At 47.9% G+C, this 25547-nt stretch overlaps 1 protein-coding gene across 1 annotated transcript in view; it reads right to left on the reverse strand.

The window, feature by feature from the left end:
* Positions 1-4255: 4255 nt before the first annotated feature.
* Positions 4256-25547, reverse strand: part of LOC142246684 (uncharacterized) — a 91437-nt gene continuing 70145 nt past the window's right edge. The window contains exon 3 of the mRNA XM_075319750.1: positions 4256-5654. Coding sequence (XP_075175865.1) covers positions 4256-5654 — 1399 coding nt within the window. The remainder of the gene's footprint in view (positions 5655-25547) is intronic.

A 25547-nucleotide genomic window follows, 5' to 3' on the forward strand; every position in this document is an offset into this window, starting at 1 on the left:
GTCTACTCTCGTTATGCCCTGCCGTGACCTGGCCTGACCTATTGATGTTATCTCAGGTCACTGCACTGCTCTCCCAGCCAATGGGGAACAGTCTGTTCTTCACTGACTGGGACAGTGACTATGGTATAGATCGTCGTGGGAACCCCTTATTGGATTACACCGGACCCAGATTTGTTTTTTTCTTTTCAATAAATTGAAAGAGGGAATGTGTTGGTGTTTTGTTTTGGGTTTTTTTTTCCAATAAAAATTTTTTGGTCAATTTTTTTTCTATTAGTTTTATTACTGACTGGGTTAATGATGTTCGGTATCTGATAGATGCCGTGACATCACTAATGCCAGGGCTTGATGCCAAGTGACATTACACAGTTCGTATCAACCCCATATATTACCCCGGTTGCCACCACACCAGGGCAATGGGATGAGCTGGGACGAAGCACCAGGATTGGTGTATCTAATGGATGCACCACCTCTGGGGCGGCTTCGGCCTGCTATTTCTAGAGAAGTGTTCAACAATCGTGGACCTCCCTAGTCTGAGAATACCAGACCACAGCTGTTAGCTGTACCTTGGCTGGTGATCAAATTTTGGGATCCCACGATTTTTGTTTTAAATTATTTTATTTAATTTAATATAAGAGCGTGCGGTGCCCACTGTTTTGGATTACCAGCCAATGTGAAGCTGCCAGCTGTGGTCTGCAGGCCGCAGCTATCTGCTTTACCCTAGCTGGCTACAAAAAATAGGGGGGACCCCACGTTGTTTTTTATTTATTTTTTTGGCTAAGTACAAGACTAAACACGCTTTAGTGCCACATGCAAGGCACTAAAGGGTGCAAGATTACAAAATGCAGGGGAGTGGGACATTATAAATGTCTTTATCTATCTATCTATTTATTCTCTATCTATTATCTATCTTTTTAGCTTTTCACTTTATGTAACCCTTCTTCTGTTTTTTGGGGGGTTTTCTTAGTCCGCAAAAAAAAAAACGGATGGCACATGGACCATATACAGAACAGATGCGGATGTTACACAGATGCATCCATGGAAAAACAGGACCGTTTTTTTGCGGACCGCAAAATTGGGACGGTCGTGTGAATGTAGTTTAATTAGCAAGTCCTTGCCACCCAAAGCACAACACAAATTCACCTACAGGTATATTTTTTAAGAATGAAATGTAAATGCCTATATGAACAGGATTATATTAGGGAATGCAGTAAATTGGAGGGTCGTCTAGCTGCAAGAGGTTATTCTAAATGGTCTATTGACCGAGCCAAGAACATAGTCTTCACACAGGAACCAGGAATCACCATTCGAATATAACAAAAAGTAGAATCTTTCTCCACAACACTTCATATTCTCCATCACATTAGCACTGATTTTCCCTTTGTTTACAATATCACCTGCAAACTTCTACCTATATTGTACCAGGATCCGATTTTTTTTCTCAAGATTCAGGTATTGGATGTGTTCCGCAGAGCTAAGACAATAGGAAATGTAGTTTCTCCAAGTTTATTTTCAGAGAAAGGAATAACAAATGCAACATGGATACAACAGAAAGGGTCGTACAGGTGCGGATACAAAGTCTGTACCCTGTGTCTGACTGGCTACCGGAGGAACATCCAGTAATACCAGTCCTGGCTGCGGTTACCCGAATTGAACTCCAGAGCTCTCACCTGAGCTCCGGAGTGCAGCCTGGACTGAACTCAAGGTTTGCATGACTGAACCGCGAGTGCCGACTGATTCCCCAGCGATTGCGGTTCAGTTCAATGCAGGTATCCACAGCCAGGCCTGGTATTACTGGAGGTTCCTCCGTTAGCCAGTCTGATTCTATAAATACAAACAGTTGCACACTGAAAAAGCCAAAAATGTACTAGGGAAAATATGGCACTGCATTACTGCAAAAGAGAGATATTTAGTTTATGTATTGGCCAATGCATGTAAGCCCGGAAACCAACGGCAAGGTAATCTCTGTATTCCGGGAATCTAACTTAAATGACACTATCTAGGTTAAAAACATCCATATCTGGGAAAAATGCCACTATTTGGACTGCAAACCTCCATGTATGGGCAGCTAAGCTCCTGCTATAATGGTTATGAACAGCCAGGTCTTAGGGCGGAGTGCCCAGCCAGAAAGAGACTCACTAGAAATATCAAAAAACTGACCCGCACATCCAACAAAAACAGGTGCTAACTGAAAAAACATAGTAACTATAAATACAAACAGTTGCACACTGAAAAAGCCAAAAATGTACTAGGGAAAATATGGCACTGCATTTTTGGCTTTTTCAGTGTGCAACTGTACAAACTACATTTATAGTTACTATGTTTTTTCAGTTAACACCTGTTCACATTTGTTTGATGTGTAGTTTTTTGATATTTCTAGCCAGTCTGATTCTGTCTGTACCTGCTGCTTTGTAATGCAAAATATCAAATCCTTCATGCTGTTTTCTAATGGCAAAAACTACAAAGTGCTCCGATATATTAACTGTAATTTGTCCCATGTAATATATTTGGTCACATGTAATATTTGCAGGTTACAGTAAATAGGATGCACCATGAGCCCTCTCAAATTTTGAACCAGGAGACATCTGCCCGATATAGGAACTAAAGTCGCAATGTGTCTGCAATCTCCTATCATTTTACTACAGTACACAATTCAACAATTCAGATTCTACAGGTTTTTCCATGCAAGGAATTGAAAGGGTTCACCCTCACCACACTTGGAATTATTATGCAATTATTCAAATATCCTTAGCAAAACAATTTTTATCAATTACATTATTTAAATTGGTACCTGCATTGGTTGGAGACTAATATTTAGTACATCATTCCAGGTCTTTATCTTCTTAGTATTTTGTGAATATATTTAAACATATACAAAGATGTACAATGCTGTGCATAGTCTGTCTCCTCTGTATATCTCTGAACTAGTCTCCCACTACACTTCAGCACGTCACCTCTGGTCCTCCCAAGATCTCCTTCTCTTCTCCTCTCTCATTCGCTCCTCACGCAACCGACTCCAAGACTTCTCCCGAGCATCCCCAGTCTTCTGGAACTCGCTGCCTCAACACGTCAGACTATCTGCTACCCTTGCAAGCTTCAAACGGAACCTGAAAACCCATCTGTTCAGAAATGCCTATAATCTACAATGACCTCACTGCTTCACTATCATGCGGAGCCACCGTGCGGAGCCGCCGCCCGACCACCGAGCGGAGCCGCCGCCCGACCACCGAGCGGAGCAGCCGCCCGACCACCCAGCGGAGTCGCCACCCAACCACCAAGCGGAGCCGCCGCCCGACCACCAAGCGGAGCCGCCGCCCGATCTACACCCCACCTACTCTCTCCTCCCCACAATCCTATAGAATGTAAGCCCACAAGGGTAGGGCCCTCTTCCCTCTGTACTAGTCTGTCTACTGTAACTTGTGTATGTATTCTGTATGTAACCCCTTCTCATGTACAGCACCATGGAATTAATGGTGCTCTATAAATAAATAATAATAATAATATACAGGTAACCACTGTATATTTTAATCACTTACATTATGTAATTGTATATGAATGTTAGCACAGTAAGTATATATTTTTCTAAATATTATTTATCTTTTTTTCCGTAGTATAACAATTTGGTTTACAAGTATAAACATTCAAATTTTGAAAATTGCAAATATTTCCATTTTTTTGTAACATTTCCCAAATTTTTATAAGAAAGACACCGGAAAACATTGATTGAAATTTATGACTTACAGAAAGTAAATGTCAGGAAAAACAATTCTCAGAATATTTGGTGATAAGGGGGAATTTGGGGTGATGCAATTCAAGGATGCATCCACGTCTTCAACAGTCTGCATTTCAAATCATGAGTCAAATGTCAGGCATGCATACGATATATCTACATAGGCCAGAGATAAAGACGGGTCTATGTAGAAAAGAAGACTGATTTTAAATAAGTAAAGGACAATATAAGAAGCCATTTCGAGAGAATCAAAGAATACATACACTTCTTCTATTGGTCAAGCAGCAAAAAGAGCTTATTCTGAGATATATGTATTTCATTATGTTATATTAGGCTAAATCAGCATGAATCACAAGAGTCTTATGATGTCTAAGTACAGACATGGGTGCGGTACACAGTCCAAACACCATTTTGATTCCTGTTTTGGATATCTTCATACAATACTGACCATTACACTGGGATATGTTGAAATATTCACAAAAAGTAAAATATGTTAGATTTTAAAAATGTTCCTTGGTAAATAAAGAATTACAATAGTTTCTTCCCAGTGTGAGTTCTCTGATGTCGAACAAATTGTGATTTAGTTCTAAAATTTTTCCCACATTCTGAGCATGAAAATGGCTTCTCTCCTGTGTGAATTCTCTCATGTATAGCAACATCAGATTTCGTATAAAAACATTTTCCACATTCTGAACATGAAAATGGCTTATCCCCTGTGTGAGTTCTCTCATGTGCAACAAGATGAGATTTGTAAATAAAACATTTCTCACATTCTGAGCATGAAAATGGCTTCTCTCCTCTGTGAATTCTCTCATGTATAACAAGATGAGATTTTGAAGAAAACGATTTCTCACATTCTGAACATGAAAATGGCTTCTCTCCTGTGTGACTTCTCTCATGTATAACAAGATGAGATTTGCTCATAAAACATTTCTCACATTCTGAACATGAAAATGGCTTCTCTCCTGTGTGAATTCTCTCATGCATAACAAGATGAAATTTGTTAATAAAGCATTTCTCACATTCTGAGCATGAAAATGGCTTCTCTCCTCTGTGAATTCTCTCATGTATAACAAGATGAGATTTTGAAGTAAACGATTTCTCACATTCTGAACATGAAAATGGCTTCTCTCCTGTGTGACTTCTCTCATGTATAACAAGATGATATTTGCTCATAAAACATTTCTCACATTCTGAACATGAAAATGGCTTATCTCCTGTGTGACTTCTCTCATGTTTAACTAGAATTGATTTACCTGTAAAACATTTTCCACATTCTGAACATGAAAATGGCTTCTCTTCTGTGTGACGTCTCTCATGCATAACAAGTGCAGATTTGTAATTAAAACATTTTTCACATTCTGAGCATGAAAATAGCTTCTGTCCTGTGTGAATTCTCTCATGCATAACAAGATGAGATTTCTGACGAAAACTTTTTCTACATTCTGAACATGAAAATGGCTTCTCTCCTGTGTGAATTTTTTCATGCGTAACAAGATAAGATTTCGTAGTAAAACATTTTCCACATTCTAAACATGAAAATGGCTTCACTCCTGTGTGAATTCTCTCATGTTTAGCAAGATCAACTTTCGTAGTAAAACATTTCTCACATTCTGAACATGAAAATGGCTTCTCTCCTGTGTGACTTCTCTCATGTATAACAAGATGAGATTTGTAAATAAAACATTTTCCACATTGTGAACATGAAAATGGCTTCTCACCAGTGTGAATTTTCTTATGTCGTGCAAGATCATATTTCGTAGTAAAACATTTTCCACATTCTGAACATGAAAATGCCTTCTCTACTGTGTGACTTGTCTCATGTTTAACAAGTTGAGATTTGTATAGAAAACATTTCTCACATTCTGAGCATGAAAATGGCTTGTCTCCTGTGTGATTTCTCTCATGTGTAATTAGATTTGATTTACTTGTAAAATATTTCCCACATTCTGAGCATGAAAATGGCTTCTCTCCTGTGTGAACACTCTCATGTAGAACAAGATCAGATTTTGTAGTAAAAGATTTCTTACATTCTGAACATGGAAACAGCTTCTTCCTTGTGGGTGCTCTTTTATTTTTCACACTTCTGTGACTTTTTTTTTGCTCAACAGTCTGTGATGAATTAGGAAATAGCACTTTTAAAGGATCAGGTGATAGACCTTTGGTGTGAGGGGCTGAGGTGTTGGCATGCTCTTCATATGTATCTTGTGCAATGTTACAATTATCTGTCTTAAAATTAGAAGACACGAGACGTCTTTTGGAGCGTCTGGTACGGCCATCTGCCAAGAATAAGATTTGATTTTTGAACAAAATAAAACTTTTATTCATTTAATAATAAAAATGTAAGAAAAATGAAAAAAAAAAAAATCAGATAATAATAGAACCTTGCAATTTGTAACTAAATAAAGTGTCATTTACATGATGTGATGATTTTGTACTGAGTCAATTTTACTAATGTTCATTTCCGATCATTGGCCAGTGCAAACATCAAGTGACAGAGTAAAACATTTGTCATTGATCGCATATTTTATACGAGCATAAAAATTATGGCTGTCAGCAATGTATCATCCCCTTTGTGTAAATAGAGGATGTTTTGCAATAATACAAAAAGGCACAATAGAACGGAAACAAACTGTCATTGCTACATGAAAATTAAAGGTAATAATCTCCAAACAACTTACTATATCATCAATCGATGTCTGCTGATGAAATTATATTCTCCTTACAGCCGCTCACTTTCAGTCTTCAGAGGAAGTAGAAGGCTGTAGTAGACACCTGTCACTGAGCAGTGACTGTTACAGCTTCATGCACCACCTCATTGACTGTATACAAGTGGCTGCAGGGAAGATATAACTTTATTTTCTCCCAATAGACTCACTCCTAGTAAAACAGCCCAAGATCATTTCTATACAATTTCCCTTCAAATTACCACCATATCTGTATGTAAATGTAGATGACATGTTTTCTTTAAGAACCAATATTTGCCTGTGTAATGGATCCTTAGGCTACATTCAAACATTCAGTATTTAATAAATATTTTAAATCAGTATTTGAAAGCAAAAATCAGGAGTGGAACAATCAGATGAAAAGTATAATACTTTCTACCCAGTCATGGTTTTGTCCTCCTTGAAGAAGCAACAACACCTCGCGAAACGCGCGTTGGTGGCGATCCCTTCCTTTCTTGGGTATGTGCATTATGTGATTTCATATACTTGACGTCAATGGCTGGTTTGTTTTTTTTTGTGAGCATGTGGTTTTTACTATGTACTTTCTTTTTGGCATTTGACATCTTTTATTGGTACGCACTTACACCTTATATTTTGTGGCAAATTGCCTGCCAAAAGAACTGTTGGTAACTATTAGCCCTTTGTTAGAAATTGCTGATATGGTCCTCTACATGCCTGGGTGGGGTTGGATTTTATTATTGTATGTACTGCAACTGTCAGTTGAATAGAGCATTGGTACAATCCACTTACCCCGGCGTGTTTGACTATCCTTTAATATATCTTTATCTCCTCTCATTCCCACGACTAGAGGGTTGCAAATATCCAGCACCTCTCCCCTCGACGGCTAATCTTTTCCGCTAATCTTTCTTTTTTTTTTTTTTTTTTAAACCGCATGGCTCTCCCACGACTAATAGAGACTGTGAACAGCAGATTCCATCACCATATTACACCTATTTTGGTGGTTTAATAGAGTATCTTTACATGTTCCTCTCTCCCACGGCTATTGACAATAACCATATTGTATATTTGCATCACAGTGTATGCCCCCCTTGATTCAGTGGTAGTTTTTAACTTCCTTTATTTGCTGTCTTGCGTTTGTCCTTTTGATAATAAAAATTCCTGTTTGCGTATACACTCGATTGTTCTCCTTTCTTGTACGCTACTACGAGTGGTGCATATACTCCGCCAGCGCAAGTGTGCTGGCGGAGTACTTACCCTATGGCTCAATCTTTGAGAAATTGTCTCAAAATACTGATGTATAATAGGGATGTGCGCAGCCAATCAACAAGGTTTATGGCATGCGGAAGTTGCCTGTACACTGCTGTGAGCAATAAAGAAAAAAAATAAATGATGTGGGTTCCACCTACTTTTGATAACCAGCTAAGGTAAAGCAGGCAGCTTGGGCTGGTATTATCAAGGTGGGAAGGCCCATGGTTATTTGGCCTTCCCATCCTGAAAATAGTAGCCTGCAGCCAACCCAGAAGTGGCGTACTAATTAGAGGTGCCAATTCTGTTGCTTTGCCCACCTCTTCCCAATTGCACTGATGCAGTGGTAATCAGGGTAATACGTTTGGGGCTGATGTCAACTGTGAATTGACAGTTGGCATCAAGCTCAGGGGTTAGTAATGGATAGATGTCTATCAGACACCCCCCATTACTACCCCGGCAAGCATAGTTAAAAAAAAAAAAAATCAAGCAGGGAAAATAAAGTTTATTTGAATAAAGACCCACATTCACCAATTTATTAATAAAAAGATATTCTGGAAGTTCCAACGTAATTAAAAGAATAATGTCCCATGATGTCCATCAATTCTTTTGGAGCTAGGTTCTGAGAACATTCTCAAAAGAAGGCTCCATAGGTCACTGCCAGTCAACGACCGCAACGAATTTTTCACGAGTGGCGATATCACTAAGTTACTGACATTACTGCTCATGAGAAATTCTGTACTGCCTCGTTCTGAGAACGTAGCTCCATAGCAATTGATGGGGGTTGTGGGACATTACTCCATTGGATTACATCAGAACTTTGAGGATTTCCTTTTCAGTTAATAAGTGGAGTCTTTATTCAAATGAACTTTTTTTTCTGGTTGTATGTGTTTTTTCTTTATACATGCTGGGTTAGTAATGGGGGAGTCTGATACACGTCTATCCATTACTAACCCCTGGGCTTCATGCCAGCTGTAAATTCAAAGCTGACACAAACCTCAAAACCATTACCCCAATTGCCACCGCACAAGGGCAATCAGGAAGAGCCAGGTGAAGCGCCAGAATCGGTGCATCTAATGGATGTGGAACTTTTGGGGCGGCTGCAGGCTTCTATTTTCAGGTTGAGAAAAGTCAAATAACTTCCCCCCGCCTGATAACACCAGCCTCCAGCTGTCTGCTTTACCTTGGCTGGAGCCCACATCATTTTTTTTAAAGTATTTATTTAAATAATCTATATATATAATTGCCTTATTCTGTCTGTCTGTCTGTCTGTCTGTCATGCTCCAAAATTATGTCCTTACGGTGACACAAAGCTGATTGGCCGCTGGGCTCGCCATGGGCCCGTTCCCCCCACGGATTGGCCGCTCGCCCAGGCTGCGCCCCCACACGGATTGGCCAGCCGCTCGCCCAGGCTCCGCCCCCCCCACAGATTGGCCTCTCGCCCCGGCACCCTGCAGGCATTGGCAATTCGGCCACGCCACGCCCCGCCCCCCTCACGCAATGCACGCTAGCTCTGGCCCCGCCCCCCTCCCCCCCGCGCATTCCCCAAACTGACACGGCTGTCACGGAGGTGAGTACTGTACTCCCCCCCACCCTCCCCCCCCGCGCATTCCCCGAACTGACATGGCTGTCACGGAGGTGAGTACTGTACTTCCCCCCCCGCCCCCCGCTCACACGGGAGTGGTGTGGATACGTTGGTAACCATGCTAGCATAGTTACCAGCTGGTTACAAGCGCATCAAGGTCCTGCAGCGGCGGAAGATCCACACGCACACACATAACAGCACACACACACACATACACCCACATCAGATCACACTCACTCTCACACACACCTCACATACACATCACATCGCATCCACACACTCACAGCATCCGGCGATATCCCTTGCTTCTCTGCCTCGATACTGTGCTGTTGTGACCTTCCAGGACCTGACGGAGGATCACATGGCCAGAAGCATGTGGTATCTCCGGATGTTGTGAGTGTGAGCGCGTATGTGCGATATCGTCAGTGTCTGTGTGTGTGAGTGTATGCGATCGGGTGTGTGTGAGTGTATGCGATCGGGTGTGTGTGAGTGTATGCGATCGGGTGTGTGTGAGTGTATGCGATCGGGTGTGTGTGAGTGTATGCGATCGGGTGTGTGTGAGTGTATGCGATCGGGTGTGAGTGTATGCGATCGGGTGTGTGTGAGTGTATGCGATCGGGTGTGTGTGAGTGTATGCGATCGGGTGTGTGTGAGTGTATGCGATCGGGTGTGTGTGAGTGTATGCGATCGGGTGTGTGAGTGTCGGCAGAGGAGCACGGCGTGCTGGAGGAGGCTGGGAGCAGAGAGGCTGATCTTGGGGAAGGCTGGGAGGGGGAGGCTGATGCTGGGGGAGACTGGGAGGGGAAGGCTGATGCTGAAGGAGGCTGGGAGGGGGAGGCTGGGAGGAAGGAGGCTGGGAGGAGAGAGGCTGATCCTGGGGAAGGCTGGGAAGGGGAGGCTGATGCTGAGGGAGGCTGGAAGGAGAGAGGCTGATGCTGCGGGAGGCTGGAAGGAGAGAGGCTGAGGCTGGGAGGAGAGAGGCTGATGCTGGGGAAGGCTGATGCTGAGGGAGGCTGGGAGGGGAAAGCTGATGCTGGGGAAGGCTGGGAGGACGGAGGCTGGGAGGAGAGAGGCTGATCCTGGGGAAGGCTGGGAGAGGGAGGCTGATGCTGGGGGAGGCTGGAAGGAGAGAGGCTGATGCTGGGGGAGGCTGGAAGAAGAGACGCTGATGCTGGAGGAGGCTGATGCTGGGGGAGGCTGGGAGGAGAGAGGCTGATGCTGGGGAAGGCTGGGAGGAGAGAGGCTGATGCTGGGAGGAGAGAGGCTGATGCTGGGAGGAGAGAGGCTGATGCTGGGGGAGGCTGGGAGGGGGAGGCTGATGCTGGGGGAGGCTGGGATGAGGGAGGCTGATGCTGGTGGAGGCTGATGCTTGGGGAGGCTGATGCTGGGGGAGGCTGGAAGGAGAGAGGCTGATGCTGGTGGAGGCTGATGCTTGGGGAGGCTGATGCTGGGGGGAGACTGGGAGAGGAAGGCTGATTCTGAGGGAGGCTGGGAGGGGGAGGCTGGGAGGAAGGAGGCTGGGAGGAGAGAGGCTGATCCTGGGGAAGGCTGGGAAGGGGAGGCTGATGCTGAGGGAGGCTGGAAGGAGAGAGGCTGATGCTGGGGGAGGCTGGCAGGAGAGAGGCTGAGGCTGGGAGGAGAGAGGCTGATGCTGAGGGAGGCTGGGAGGGGAAAGCTGATGCTGGGGAAGGCTGGGAGGACGGAGGCTGGGAGGAGAGAGGCTGATCCTGGGGAAGGCTGGGAGAGGGAGGCTGATGCTGGGGGAGGCTGAGGCTGGGAGGAGAGAGGCTGATGCTGGGGACAGAGAGGCTGATGCTGGGAGGAGAGAGGCTGATGCTGGGAGGAGAGAGGCTGATGCTGGGAGGAGAGAGGCTGATGCTGGGAGGAGAGAGGCTGATGCTGGGGGCAGAGAGGCTGATGCTGGTGCAGCATGGGGGATGGTGCACGATGGGGGGTGCGCAGCATGGGGGATGGAGCACGATGAGGAGTGCGCAGCATGGGGGATGGAGCACGTTTGGGAGTGCGCAGCATGGCGGATGGACCACGTTTGGGAGTGCGCAGCATGGCGAATGGAGCATGTTTGGGAGTGCGCAGCATGGCGGATGGAGCACGTTTGGGAGTGCGCAGCATGGCGGATGGAGCACGTTTGGGAGTGCGCAGCATGGCAGATGGAGCACGTTTGGGAGTGCGCAGCATGGCGGATGGAGCACGTTTGGGAGTGCGCAGCATAGCGGATGGAGCACAATGGGGGGTGCGCAGCATGGCGGATGGAGCACGATGGGAGGTGCACACCTCCCCCAACACACACAACACACCACACACACACTGGGAACCACAAACACCGCCCTACACAGACACCCACACACACAGACAACGCTGCACACACCCAACACACAAACACCGCCGCATACATAAATATACGCACATATCATGCAACACACACATTGCACAAAACATACCTCCCCCCAAAACACACCACACCCACACAAACCGCGCAACACACACACACACACACAACGCTACAGACACACAGCGCTCAACAAACAACGCAACACACAAACAACACCGCTCTCACCCCCCGCCACACCCAGACAACACCCAGAACATGTACAGCTCCTACACAAACACTTGGTAACTACACACAACAACATCTATATATATATAACAAAAATCATACATTAACTACACAATACGTAAATTCTAGAATACCCGATGCGTAGAATCGGGCCACCTTCTAGTCTATATATAATTGCCTTATTCTGTCTGTCTGTCTTGCTCCAAAATTGTGTCGTTACAGTGACAGTGTCGTTAAAGTGACAACTGACGGATTGGCCGCTGGGCTCGGCCTGGCCCCGCCCCCCCTACGGATTGGCCACTCGCCTCGGCCTGGCCCCGCCCCCCGCATGGATTGGCCGCTCGCCACGACCCTCCACACACATCGCCCGCTCCAGCGTACACCGGCTTCCGGTACACATGTGCAGGGAGCCAGCATACGCTAACGCCTCGCCCGTTCGGCCCCGCCCCCGGCACACATTGGCATGCTCGGCCCCGCCCCCAGACATAACTTTGCGATGCTGGGATCGTGACGGAGCCGGTGTACGCTGGTAACCATGATACACATCGGGTAACTATAGGAAGCGCTTTCCTTAGTTACCCGATGTGTATCATGGTTACCAGCGTACACCGGCTCCCGGTACACATGTGCAGGAAGCCGGCATACACTGACGCCGCGCCTGCTCAGCCCCGCTCCCGGCACACGTTGGCATGCTCGGCCCCGCCCCCGGCGGCCCCAGCATGGGGGATGGAGCATGATGGGGGGTGCGCAGCATGGGAGATGGAGCACGATGGGGGGGTGCACAGCATGGAGGATGGAGCACGATGGGGGGGTGCGCAGCATGGAGGATGGAGCACGATGAGGGGTGCGCAGCATGGAGGATGGAGCACGATGGGTGGTGTGCAGCATGGGGGATGGAGCAAGATGGGGGGTGCGCAGCATGGGGGATGGAGCACAATAGGGGGTGCGCAGCATGAAGGACGGAGCACGATGGGGGGTGCGCAGCATGGGGGATGGAGCACAGGAGGGGGTGCGCAGCATGAAGGATGGAGCACGATGGGGGGTGCGCAGCATAGGGGATGGAACACGATGAGGGGTGCACAGCATGGGGGATGGAGCATGAAGGGGGGTGCGGAGCATGGGGGATGGAGCACGATGGGGATGCGCAGCATGGAGGAAGGAGCATGATGGGGGGTGCGCAGCATGGGGGATGGAGCACGATGAGGGGTGTGCAGCATGGGGGATGGAGCACGATGGAGGTGCACACCTCCCCCCAAAACACACACACATTGCCACAGGCGCACCGCATAACACACCACACACACACTGGGAACCACAAACACCGCCCTACACAGACACCCACACACACAGACAATGCCGCACACACACAACACCCAACACACAAACACCGCGGCATACACAAATATACGCACATACCACGCAACATACACACATTGCACAAAACATACCTCCCCAAAAACACACACACGCACCCCACAGCCACACAAACCGCGCAACACACACAGCACAACACACACACAATGCTGCAGACACACAGCGCTCCACAAACAACGCAACACACATAACGCAACACACAAACACCGCTCTCACACCCCCCCACCCAAACAACACTCAGAACATTTACAGTGCCCTACACAAACACTTGGCAACTACACACAACAACATATATATATATATACAGTGCCTACAAGTAGTATTCAACCCCCTGCAGATTTAGCAGGTTTGATAAGATGCAAATAAGTTAGAGCCTGCAAACTTCAAACAAGAGCAGGATTTATTAACAGATGCATAAATCTTACAAACCAACAAGTTATGTTGCTCAGTTAAATTTTAACAAATTTTCAACATAAAAGTGTGGGTCAATTATTATTCAACCCCTAGGTTTAATATTTTGTGGAATAACCCTTGTTTGCAATTACAGCTAATAATCGTCTTTTATAAGACCTGATCAGGCCGGCACAGGTCTCTGGAGTTATCTTGGCCCACTCCTCCTTGCAGATCTTCTCCAAGTTATCTAGGTTCTTTGGGTGTCTCATGTGGACTTTAATCTTGAGCTCCTTCCACAAGTTTTTAATTGGGTTAAGGTCAGGAGACTGACTAGGCCACTGCAACACCTTGATTTTTTCCCTCTTGAACCAGGCCTTGGTTCTCTTGGCTGTGTGCTTTGGGTCGTTGTCTTGTTGGAAGATGAAATGACGACCCATCTTAAGATCCTTGATGGAAGAGCGGAGGTTCTTGGCCAAAATCTCCAGGTAGGCCGTGCTATCCATCTTCCCATGGATGCAGACCAGATGGCCAGGCCCCTTGGCTGAGAAACAGCCCCACAACATGATGCTGCCACCACCATGCTTGACTGTAGGGATGGTATTCTTGGGGTCGTATGCAGTGCCATCCAGTCTCCAAACATCACGTGTGTGGTTGGCACCAAAGATCTCGATCTTGGTCTCATCAGGCCAGAGAACCTTGAACCAGTCTGTCTCAGAGTCCTCCAAGGGATCATGAGCAAACTGTAGACGAGCCTTGACATGACGCTTTGAAAGTAAAGGTACCTTACGGGCTCGTCTGGAACGGAGACCATTGCGGTGGAGTACGTTACTTATGGTATTGACTGAAACCAATGTCCCCACTGCCATGAGATCTTCCTGGAGCTCCTTCCTTGTTGTCCTTGGGTTAGCCTTGACTCTTCGGACAAGCCTGGCCTCGGCACGGGTGGAAACTTTCAAAGGCTGTCCAGGCCATGGAAGGCTAACAGTAGTTCTATAAGCCTTCCACTTCCGGATGATGCTTCCAACAGTGGAGACAGGTAGGCCCAACTCCTTGGAAAGGGTTTTGTACCCCTTGCCAGCCTTGTGACCCTCCACGATCTGGTCTCTGATGGCCTTAGAATGCTCCTTTGTCTTTCCCATGTTGACCAAGTATGAGTGCTGTTCACAAGTTTGGGGAGGGTCTTAATTAGTCAAAAAAGGCTGGAAAAAGAGATAATTAATCCAAACATGTGAAGCTCATTGTTCTTTGTGCCTGAAATACTTCTTAATACTTTAGGGGAACCAAACAGAATTCTGGTGGTTTGAGGGGTTGAATAATAAATGACCCTCTGAATAAACTTTTCACAATTTAAAAAAAAAAAAAAAAAAAAGAAATAACATTCTTTTTTTGCTGCAGTGCATTTCACACTTGCAGGCTGATCTACAGTCCAAATGTCACAATGCCAAGTTAATTCCGAATGTGTAAACCTGCTAAATCTGCAGGGGGTTGAATACTACTTGTAGGCACTGTATATATATATATATATATATATATATATATATATATATATATATATATATATATATATATATATACGTATATATATAACAAAAATCATACATTAACTACACAATACGTAAATTGTAGAATACCCGATGCGTTAGAATCGGGCCACCTTCTAGTTCAAAATAATGGCATGGGATCCCCTCTATTTTTGATAAGTATCCAAGGTGAAGCTGACAGCTAAGGGTTGCTGACCCTATCTGTCCACTTTACCTGCAGTGGTTATGAAAAACAGGCGATTTGTTTTTGCAGGGCAATCTTGCCCATTTTGCTTTATTTTTCAGCCCCCCTTAGCCCTTTCATAAGACTATTATACAGCAAACAAGTTCAGGTCTACATTGACTTGCATAGGGTTTGATGTTCGGGGTCTAGTTCGGGTTCCGAACCAAGTCCGGCCAAACTCGGCAAATATAAACATACACAGGTCACTTATCACTAATATAACACACTGTCCAAATACTGAACATAGCCTAAGGGGTGCTTCACACATAGCGAGATCGCTACCGAAATCGCTGCTATGTCACGGTTTTGGTGACGCAACAGTGACCTCATTAGTGATCTCGCTGTGTGTGACACTGAGCAGCGATCTGGCCCCTGCTGCGAGATCGCTGCTCGTTACACACAGCCCTGGTTCGTTTTCTTCAAAGGCGCTCTCCCGCTGTGACACACAGATCGCTGTGTGTGACAGCGAGAGAGCGACGAAATGAAGCGAGCAGGGAGCAGGAGCCGGCATCTGGCAGCTGCGGTAAGCTGTAACCAGGGTAAACATCGGGTAACCAAGGTGGTTACCCGATATTTACCTTAGTTACCAGCCTCCGCAGCTCTCACGCTGCCTGTGCTGCCGGCTCCGGCTCTCTGCACATGTAGCTGCAGTACACATCGGGTTAATTAACCCGATGTGTACTGTAGCTAGGAGAGCAAGGAGCCAGCGCTAAGCAGTGTGCGCGGCTCCCTGCTCTCTGCACATGTAGCGATGTTATGATCGCTGCTGCGTCGCTGTGTTTGACAGCTAAAGCAGCGATCATAACAGCGACTTACCAGGTCGTTGTTACATCTCAGAAAATGGTGACGTAACAGCGACGTCGTTGTCGCTGTCGCTATGTGTGAAGCACCCCTAAGGGTTTATTACACAAGCAAATATTGGCCTGCAACAAGCATTGATGGCCCAAATGTTTCTGTTGATGGAGGATTTAGGAGAGCCAGCGAACAACAGTACATTTATATGTTCGCATTAATATTATTATTGACATGTCTGTAGCCTGACCTTGCTTGAATAATAACAAATAATTGGATTGCATACTACATACCCCAGTGTGGGCTGAGGAAATGATGTCTATTCTTCAGTGGCTATCGCAAGTGGACCACTAGTACCCCATCAGTCATGTCACAGAGTGCAGGAGGTGCTCATATTGTGCCTGTCTTGTTGCTCCCAGGCTGTGCGCATTCACTTCATATGCACTGCTTATGCATACTGCTTCATATGCACTGTGCATTAGGCTCATTTCATATGCACTGCTTTCCCTGCTCACCGGCGCCTGTGATTGGTTGTTGCCTGGATAGTTTGATTTATATTTCTTTGCTTGTATCCTGAATAATCTAATATATAAAGCTGAGTGTATGTATGTATGTGTGTGTGTGTGTGTGTGTGTGTGTGTGTGTGTGTGTGTGTCCGCTAAAGGAATCTGTACCGTCGCATTTACAATCACGAAATTTTGCACAGACGCCTCATGTGACCCAGGGAACATCGAACATCGTAGACTATGTTTTGACAGGAAAATTTAACTCTGCGCTTTACAGTTACTCTCCAAAAACCTGCCTCCATTAAAGTGAATGGAGCCTGGAACTACAGGTTATTAATAGCAGCTGTGATTGGTTGCTAAAGGAACAAAGAACATTGTTAGTACAAGAAGCTTATATGTAAGGTAATAAGATGTCAGTGGGGAGACGGATTGAGAGACAGAGAGAGACAGACGGGGAAAGAGACAGACAGGGAAAGAAACAGAGAGACAGACAGGGAAAGAGACAGACCGAGACAGATTGGGAAAGAGACAGACGGGGAAAGAGACAGACGGGGAAAGAGACAGACGGGGAAAGAGACAGACAGAGACAGGCAGACAGGGACAGAAACAGGCAGACAGGGACAGAGACAGGCAGACAGGGACAGAGACAGGCAGACAGGGACAGAGACAGGCAGACAGGGACAGACAAAGACAGATGAGGAAAGAGACAGAGAAATAGAGACAGACAAGGAAAGAGACAGGGACAAGCAGACCGGGAAAGTGACAGGAAAAGAGATGGGGAGACAGACAGGGAAAGAGACAGGAAAAGAGGCGAGACAGACGGGGAAAGAGACAGCTGGAGAAAGAAACAGAAAGATAGAGACAGGCACAAACAGACAGGGAAAGAGACAGACCTGGAAAGAGACAGACGGAGAAAGAGACAATTTTTTATTTCAAATTTAAATAAAAAATATATATATATATTTGCATATAAATTTGAAATAAAAAATTATTATAATGAGATAACCGCATATGGACACTCATATATGCATGTATACCCGCGCACATGTATCGATACAAAATCATAGTATATACCACAGGTCTGAGCGATAATTCAGATCATTGGAATATCGGGCATCCAGTTTCATAATCCACTTGGCCTCTGCATAGCTTTTTAAAAAAAGTCGTTTTTTTTTCTTTCTATTCTTATATCAAATTCAATTATTTTTCTATGGGCGCATGGGGACACATGCGTTTATATGCGCGGATATGTAGTAAATTAAACTTATATACAATATAGAAAAATGCATGTTTCTTGCTAGCTGTCAGTATATAACATTTTCAGCTGATTTGCTTCACCCTGTCCCCATTGCAGAGCTTGGGCGTTTCTTGTCCTCTTGTGCTCATTTGGGAGTTTGCCTTTGAGTATTTAAAACGTGTCTGATGTATGTATAGTCACCTATGACTAAGGACTTGTTTTTATTTATTGTCCGAAACGCGTAAGGTGCCCCTATGCGTGTTCTCTTAAGTTTTGGATCCGTTGGATTTTAAATATCTAATACATTTTTTCTATTTTAATATTTTAATATACTGGATTGAGGTGCTGGATCCATTCTTAACTCCTTCCCAGCTATACACCAGCCTGGCCAGCCTGGAGGACCACAAGGACCTGCAAGTTCTGGAGCGCAGTTGCCTAAGGTAAGCTGAAGTCTTGTTCCTTTTCTTTTTTTTTTTTTTCCTTACTGACTATGCTTTATCTGTGCTGGGTATCATAAAATGGGGGGCCCTAGACCAATTGTTTTATTTATTTTTGCACCGCGATAGTGACCCAGACAGTGCCTGTGATGGATTCCAGTCAGACGCTGTCACATAGGCTGGGGGCACGTCTGACTGCAACCAATCACACACGTGTGACACCCCAGGGCTGTGGGGTACTTGGTCTCGGGTGCGTGGTGCGCAGTGTGGAGGACAGTTGTGGTTGCGGCCGATGCCCGGTTGCGTGACTCTGGGGGTCGGTCCGAATAAAAAGGAGTGAAAATAAAAGAAAAAGGAGAAATAAAAATAAGGAGTTTTTCGACTACGCCACTTGCGGTGTGAGACTATGTTATTTAAAGCCGCCGCTTCAGGGTCCTGCTGGGGCTGGTGGAGTAATGCAGCTTAGGTGTTTTGGGCCCTGCGCAAGCAGGGCTAGGCCCCAGCAGTGGATGATGGGGAATGTAGTGTGGGACCGTCTGTGTAAGTGTACGGAGGCGATAAGGAAACAGTCCACACCAGTATTATAGTTTCAGTGCTTGGACCTGTTGGTGCTGGTTCCAGGTGTTCCCGCTCCCCTTGGTTGGCGATGGACCCTGGAGATCTTCTTTCCTGGCAGATTTAACAGTTGACCATAAAGTGTCCCGCTGTCCTACGGTCTGCACCCCGCCTCGTGCTGAGTCCTGTGAGCCTAGGTTCCAGACCTCCACAGGCGCCCTGCGTTTCCTGGAGTATTCCATTTCCACGGGTATCCCACGGTCCCTGGAGTCCTGGTTCCTTACTCCACAGTCCCTCACTCCTGTTACAGCGTTTCGTTGTTACTGCAGGTCTTGCTACACCTTTCTTTCTTTACTTCTCTCTTTCACTCCTCCGACTACTACTCTCAACTCTCCTCTTCCTACTCCTAACCAACTCACTTTCTTCTCACTCACTACTTCCCGCCAACTTCCCAACTGACCACTGGCCCCTCCCCTTGCTGGTGGGTCTCTCCCTACAGATTGGGTTGCAACTATCCAGTCAGTGACCATCCCTTTTACCTGTTGCTAGGCAGTCTCCCAGTCTGGAATTGGGGTTGTGTATGTGGCCTGAAGGTGCTGGTGTCTTGACTGGCACGGATATTCCGGGGTTTGGGTTTCCACGTTACATTTGTGGCACCTGACACCGCAGGGGTGCTACACACGCCAGGATGGCCGATGGGCGGGAAAAGCAGTGCATATGGATGAACAATGATGAGCGGCCCAGGAAGTGAAGGAGAGGCAGCTGGAGCAGTGTACAGCCATGCTGGAGCCTTCGTAAGCATGAAGCATTTGCTTCTACCTTATTTTCTTAATTTTTCCCTTATTCTTTTTCCCCCCAGTCCCAGATCCGGATCAATATCTGGAATCTTGGGCCAGGGTCTGGTACCTGGGCACCTTTGAAACCGTGCGGATCCAGACTTTTACAGTCCGGGTCCACCCAACACTAGTGGTGACTCCTCACCGGAGCAGTTACCTGTAAGAATGTCCTCTTTGCATCGCTCACCATCCCGCACATCACTTTCTCCTTTCGCCATTATGGCTTTAGCACTGGTATTCTTCAGATCTTTACTCAGATTTCAAAGCTGTGAAAGTAATAATATAATAGTCAGAGATACAAGGAAAACTCACATGGAATGTTCTAGATAGACGCTTTTACTACTCGCTTGTGTGGCTCCTGAGCTGCTTATTGATTCCATCATCTCCACCTTCTCTATCACTAAGTGCTCTCCACAGAGTCAGTACAGCAGCGATAGAAGCAGACGTCACTGGAGCAGGGTCCAGACAACATTACGACACAGTGACTTCCGATATTATTTTGTCCTCACATTTTAGACACCTTATCATAGACAGGACCTTCTCTGTGACGTAGGTGCGACAATTTGGGGTCAATGTCACTCTACAGCTCAATCCCACCCCCCCCTCCTTAAGGCTACAGATCATACACACGTGCCCCAACCAGTCCACACACCCCGGATGATGTATAAGGCTATGTGCCCACGCTGTGGAAAATGCGTGGATTTTGCCGCGGATTTCTCGCGGAAAAGCCACGGATTTTCCAGAAATCTGCAGCACAGCTACTCCCCAGCCATTTCTATGGCATTTGGGAAATGCTGTGCCCACGCTGCAGATTTTTCCGCAGCGGAAATCGTGCGGATTTTCGTGCAGAAAAATCTGCAGCATGTCAATTATTGTTGCGGATTTTCGTGCGGATTTTGCCTATTCAATTTGAATTAAAAAAAATTGCAAAATCTGCAACAAAATCCGCGTCAAATCCGCACCTATGAAAAGGTGCGGATTCCGGGGGAAAGCTGCGGATTTTGATGCAGAAAAATCCGCAGATACAGAGTCCCATGGGCACATAGCCTAAGGGTAAGAACCAGTAGCGTAGCTAGCGGGGGGGGGCAGAGGGTGCGGCCGCCCCGGGCCCCGTGCTCAGAGGGGTCCCACTTAGAGCTGCGATACCATTAACTATATCAGCCTGAACAGCGCGCGCCGATATAGTTAACCTCTGCGGCAGGGCAGGGCATTACTAGTGGAACTCCTGTAGCACTAGCGGGCCCGGTGAGCAGCAGGCAGGAGGGGGGGCCCGGACACGCTGACAGGCCCCTCCCCTTTCATTCCTTTGCTCCCCGGCGCCCAGCGCAGGGGCCGTTAACAGTACACTGCGCAGGGCGGGCTAGTCGTGCAGTGAGCAGGAGGCGGGGCCTGGACACGCTGACAGCCCGGGCCCCTCCCCTTTCATTTCTCTGCTCACCGGGCCCCATGGGCAGGGGGTGGGTGGGGACGTTGCACTGACAGCACCTGCAGTTGCACAGGGGCCCCAAGCGGGATCGGGCCACTAGAGCCTGAAAACGTACGGGGTACGTCATAGCTCCCTGGTGCTTAAGGACCCATGACGTACCCAGTACGTCATGGCGAGATCGTGGCCCCGGTGGCTGTGATCGCTGCAAATACCTTAGATACGGGGAGGAGGGGCCCTCTGCCTGACCTCAGGAGGGGTGGTGTCTCCTCCCTGGACCTAAGGAGGCTGTGATTGGCTGAGCGGCGTTCGGCAGCCAATCACAGCCACTGTAATGTTCCAACCATTGAAAATGGCTGAAACATAAAAATCCAGCCCTGATCAGTGCAGCTGTAGCACCGATCATTGGCTGGAGCTGGGTGACCTCAGTTTCACCCGCCCCCAGCTCTGATTGGAGAGATCGGCCTTGTGACCGATCTCTCCAATCACTGTGGATCTCGGGCCGGTGACCACTCCCCTCAGCTTCACTCCAGCGTCCGTGGAAGGTGAGGGGAGCGATCGGTAAGTTTAAAGACACTGTCTTTTTTCAGCCGCCGCCATTGCTCCTGCCCCCACCCATCAGCCGCCGGCTGCAGCAGTCACTGCCCCTGATCCAGCAGCACTGAACCCATCTGCTGCCTTCCCTCCATCTGCCACTGCCTCCCCCATCAGCCGCTGCCCCCCTCCCTCATCTGCTGCCCCTCTCCCACCTCTCACCTTCCCCCACCTGCTGTGACCCCCACCCCCACCTACTGTGACCCCACCCCCACCTGCTGTGACCCCCCCACCACCTGCTGTGACCCCCCCACCACCTGCTGTGAGACCCCCCACCTGCTGTGAGACCCCTCCACCTGCTGTGAGACCCCTCCACCTGCTGTGAGACCCCTCCACCTGCTGTGAGACCCCTCCACCTGCTGTGAGACCCCTCCACCTGCTGTGAGGCCCCCCACCTGCTGTGAGACCTCCCACCTGCTGTGAGAACCCCCCACTTGCTGTGAGACCCCCCCACCGTCCATCTGTCCCTCTGTCCCTCCGTTCCTCCGTCACGTCCATTGTGACCGTTACGGGAACACTGGGGGCTCTATTACTATCTAGGAGCAATATGTGGGCACTTTTCTAGGGCACTTACACAGGGCATTAATATTTTCTAGGGGGCAATTTTACCATCTAGAGAACAGAAAGGAGGAATTTTACGGTGTAATGGTGGCATTCTTAGTTTTAATGGTGGCATTAATATGTGGGGGGCACAGTAGTGGCATAATTATGTGGGGGGCACAGTGGTGGCATTATGTGGGGGCACAGTGGTGGCATTATGTGGGGGCACAGTGGTGGCATCATGTGGGGGCACAGTGGTGGCATCATGTGGGGGCACAGTGGTGGCATCATGTGGGGACACAGTGGTGGCATCATGTGGGGACACAGTGGTGGCATTATGTGGGGACACAGTGGTGGCATTATGTGGGGACACAGTGGTGGCATTATGTGGGGACACAGTGGTGGCATTATGTGGGGACACAGTGGTGGCATTATGTGGGGACACAGTGGTGGCATTATGTGGGGACACAGTGGTGGCATTATGTGGGGACACAGTGGTGGCATTATGTGGGGACACAGTGGTGGCATCATGTGGGGACACAGTGGTGGCATTATGTGGGGACACAGTGGTGGCATTATGTGGGGACACAGTGGTGGCATTATGTGGGGACACAGTGGTGGCATTATGTGGGGACACAGTGGTGGCATTATGTGGGGACACAGTGGTGGCATTATGTGGGGACACAGTGGTGGCATTATGTGGGGGCACAGTGGTGGCATTACTATGTGGGGGCACAGTGGTGGCATTACTATGTGGGGGCACAGTGGTGGCATTACTATGTGGGGGCACAGTGGTGGCATTACTATGTGGGGGGCACAGTGGTGGCATTACTATGTGGGGGGCACAGTGGTGGCATTACTATGTGGGGGGCACAGTGGTGGCATTATGTGGGGGGCACAGTGGGGGCATTATGTGGAGGCACAGTGGTGGGATTACAATGGGGGGCACAGTAGGGGCATTATTATGTGGAGGCTCAGTGGGGGCATTATTATGTGGGGGGCACAGTGGTGGCATTACTATGTGGGGTCACAGTGGGGGCATTATTATGTGGAGGCACAGTGGTGGCATTATGTGGGGACACAGTGGTGGCATTATGTGGGGACACAGTGGTGGCATTATGTGGGGACACAGTGGTGGCATTATGTGGGGACACAGTGGTGGCATTATGTGGGGACACAGTGGTGGCATTATGTGGGGACACAGTGGTGGCATTATGTGGGGACACAGTGGTGGCATTACTATGTGGGGGGTACAGTGGTGGCATTACTATGTGGGGAGCACAGTGGGGGCATTATGTGGAGGCACAGTGGGGGCATTATGTGGAGGCACAGTGGGGGCATTATTATGTGGAGGCTCAGTGGTGGCATTATGTGGAGGCACAGTGGTGGCATTATGTGGAGGCACAGTGGGGGCATTATGTGGGGGGCACAGTGGGGGCATTATGTGGGGGGCACAGTGGGGGCATTATGTGGGGGGCACAGTGGGGGCATTATGTGGGCAGCACAGTGGTGGGATTACAATGGGGGGCACAGTGGTGGCATTATGTGGAGGCACAGTGGGGGCATTATTATGTGGAGGCACAGTGGGGGCATTATTATGTGGAGGCACAGTGGGGGCATTATTATGTGGAGGCATTATTATGTGGAGGCACAGTGGGGGCATTACTATGTGGAGGCACAGTGGTGGCATTATGTGGAGGCACAGTGGTGGCATTATGTGGAGACACAGTGGTGGCATTATTATATGGAGGCACAGTGGTGGCATTGTGTGGGGGCACAGTTGTGGCATTATTATGTGGGGGCACAATGGTGGCATTATTATGTGGGGGCACAGTGGTGGCATTATTATGTGGAGGCACAGTGGTGGCATTATGTGGGAGGCACAGTGGTGACATTATTACTATGTGGGGGCACAGTGGTGGCATTACTATGTGAGGGCACAGTGGTGGCATTATGTGGAGGCACAGTGGTGGCATTATTATGTGGGGGTACAGTGGTGGCATTACTATGGGGGGGCACAGTGGTTGCATTATGTGGAGGCACAGTGGTGGCATTATTATGTGGGGGTACAGTGGTGGCATTATTATGTGGGGGTACAGTGGTGGCATTACTATGGGGGGGCACAGTGGTTGCATTATGTGGAGGCACAGTGGTGGCATTATTATGTGGAGGCTCAGTGGGGGTATTATTATGTGGGGGGCACAGTGGTGGCATTACTATGTGGGGTCACAGTGGGGGCATTATTATGTGGAGGCACAGTGGTGGCATTATGTGGGGACACAGTGGTGGCATTATGTGGGGACACAGTGGTGGCATTATGTGGGGACACAGTGGTGGCATTACTATGTGGGGGGTACAGTGGTGGTATTACTATGTGGGGGGCACAGTGGTGGCATTACTATGTGGGGGGCACAGTGGGGGCATTATGTGGAGGCACAGTGGGGGCATTATTATGTGGAGGCACAGTGGGGGCATTATTATGTGGAGGCACAGTGGGGGCATTATTATGTGGAGGCACAGTGGGGGCATTATATGGAGGCATTATTATGTGGAGGCACAGTGGGGGCATTACTATGTGGAGGCACAGTGGTGGCATTATGTGGAGGCACAGTGGTGGCATTATGTGGAGACACAGTGGTGGCATTATTATATGGAGGCACAGTGGTGGCATTATGTGGGGGCACAGTGGTGGCATTATTATGTGGGGGCACAATGGTGGCATTATTATGTGGGGGCACAGTGGTGGCATTATTATGTGGAGGCACAGTGGTGGCATTATGTGGGAGGCACAGTGGTGACATTATTACTATGTGGGGGCACAGTGGTGGCATTACTATGTGAGGGCACAGTGGTGGCATTATGTGGAGGCACAGTGGTGGCATTATTATGTGGGGGTACAGTGGTGGCATTACTATGGGGGGGCACAGTGGTTGCATTATGTGGAGGCACAGTGGTGGCATTATTATGTGGGGGTACAGTGGTGGCATTACTATGTGAGGGCACAGTGGTGGCATTATGTGGGAGGCACGGCACAGTGGTGGCATTATTATGCGGGAGGCACAGTGGTGGCATTATTATGTGGGAGGCACAGTGGTGGCATTATTATGTGGGAGGCACAGTGGTGGCATTATTATGTGGGGGCACAATGGTGGCATTATTATGTGGGGGCACAGTGGTGGCATTATTATGTGGAGGCACAGTGGTGGCATTATGTGGGAGGCACAGTGGTGACATTATTACTATGTGGGGGCACAGTGGTGGCATTACTATGTGAGGG

Source organism: Anomaloglossus baeobatrachus, chromosome 7 (genome assembly GCF_048569485.1).
Source record: "Anomaloglossus baeobatrachus isolate aAnoBae1 chromosome 7, aAnoBae1.hap1, whole genome shotgun sequence".
Classification (NCBI taxonomy): domain Eukaryota; kingdom Metazoa; phylum Chordata; class Amphibia; order Anura; family Aromobatidae; genus Anomaloglossus; species Anomaloglossus baeobatrachus.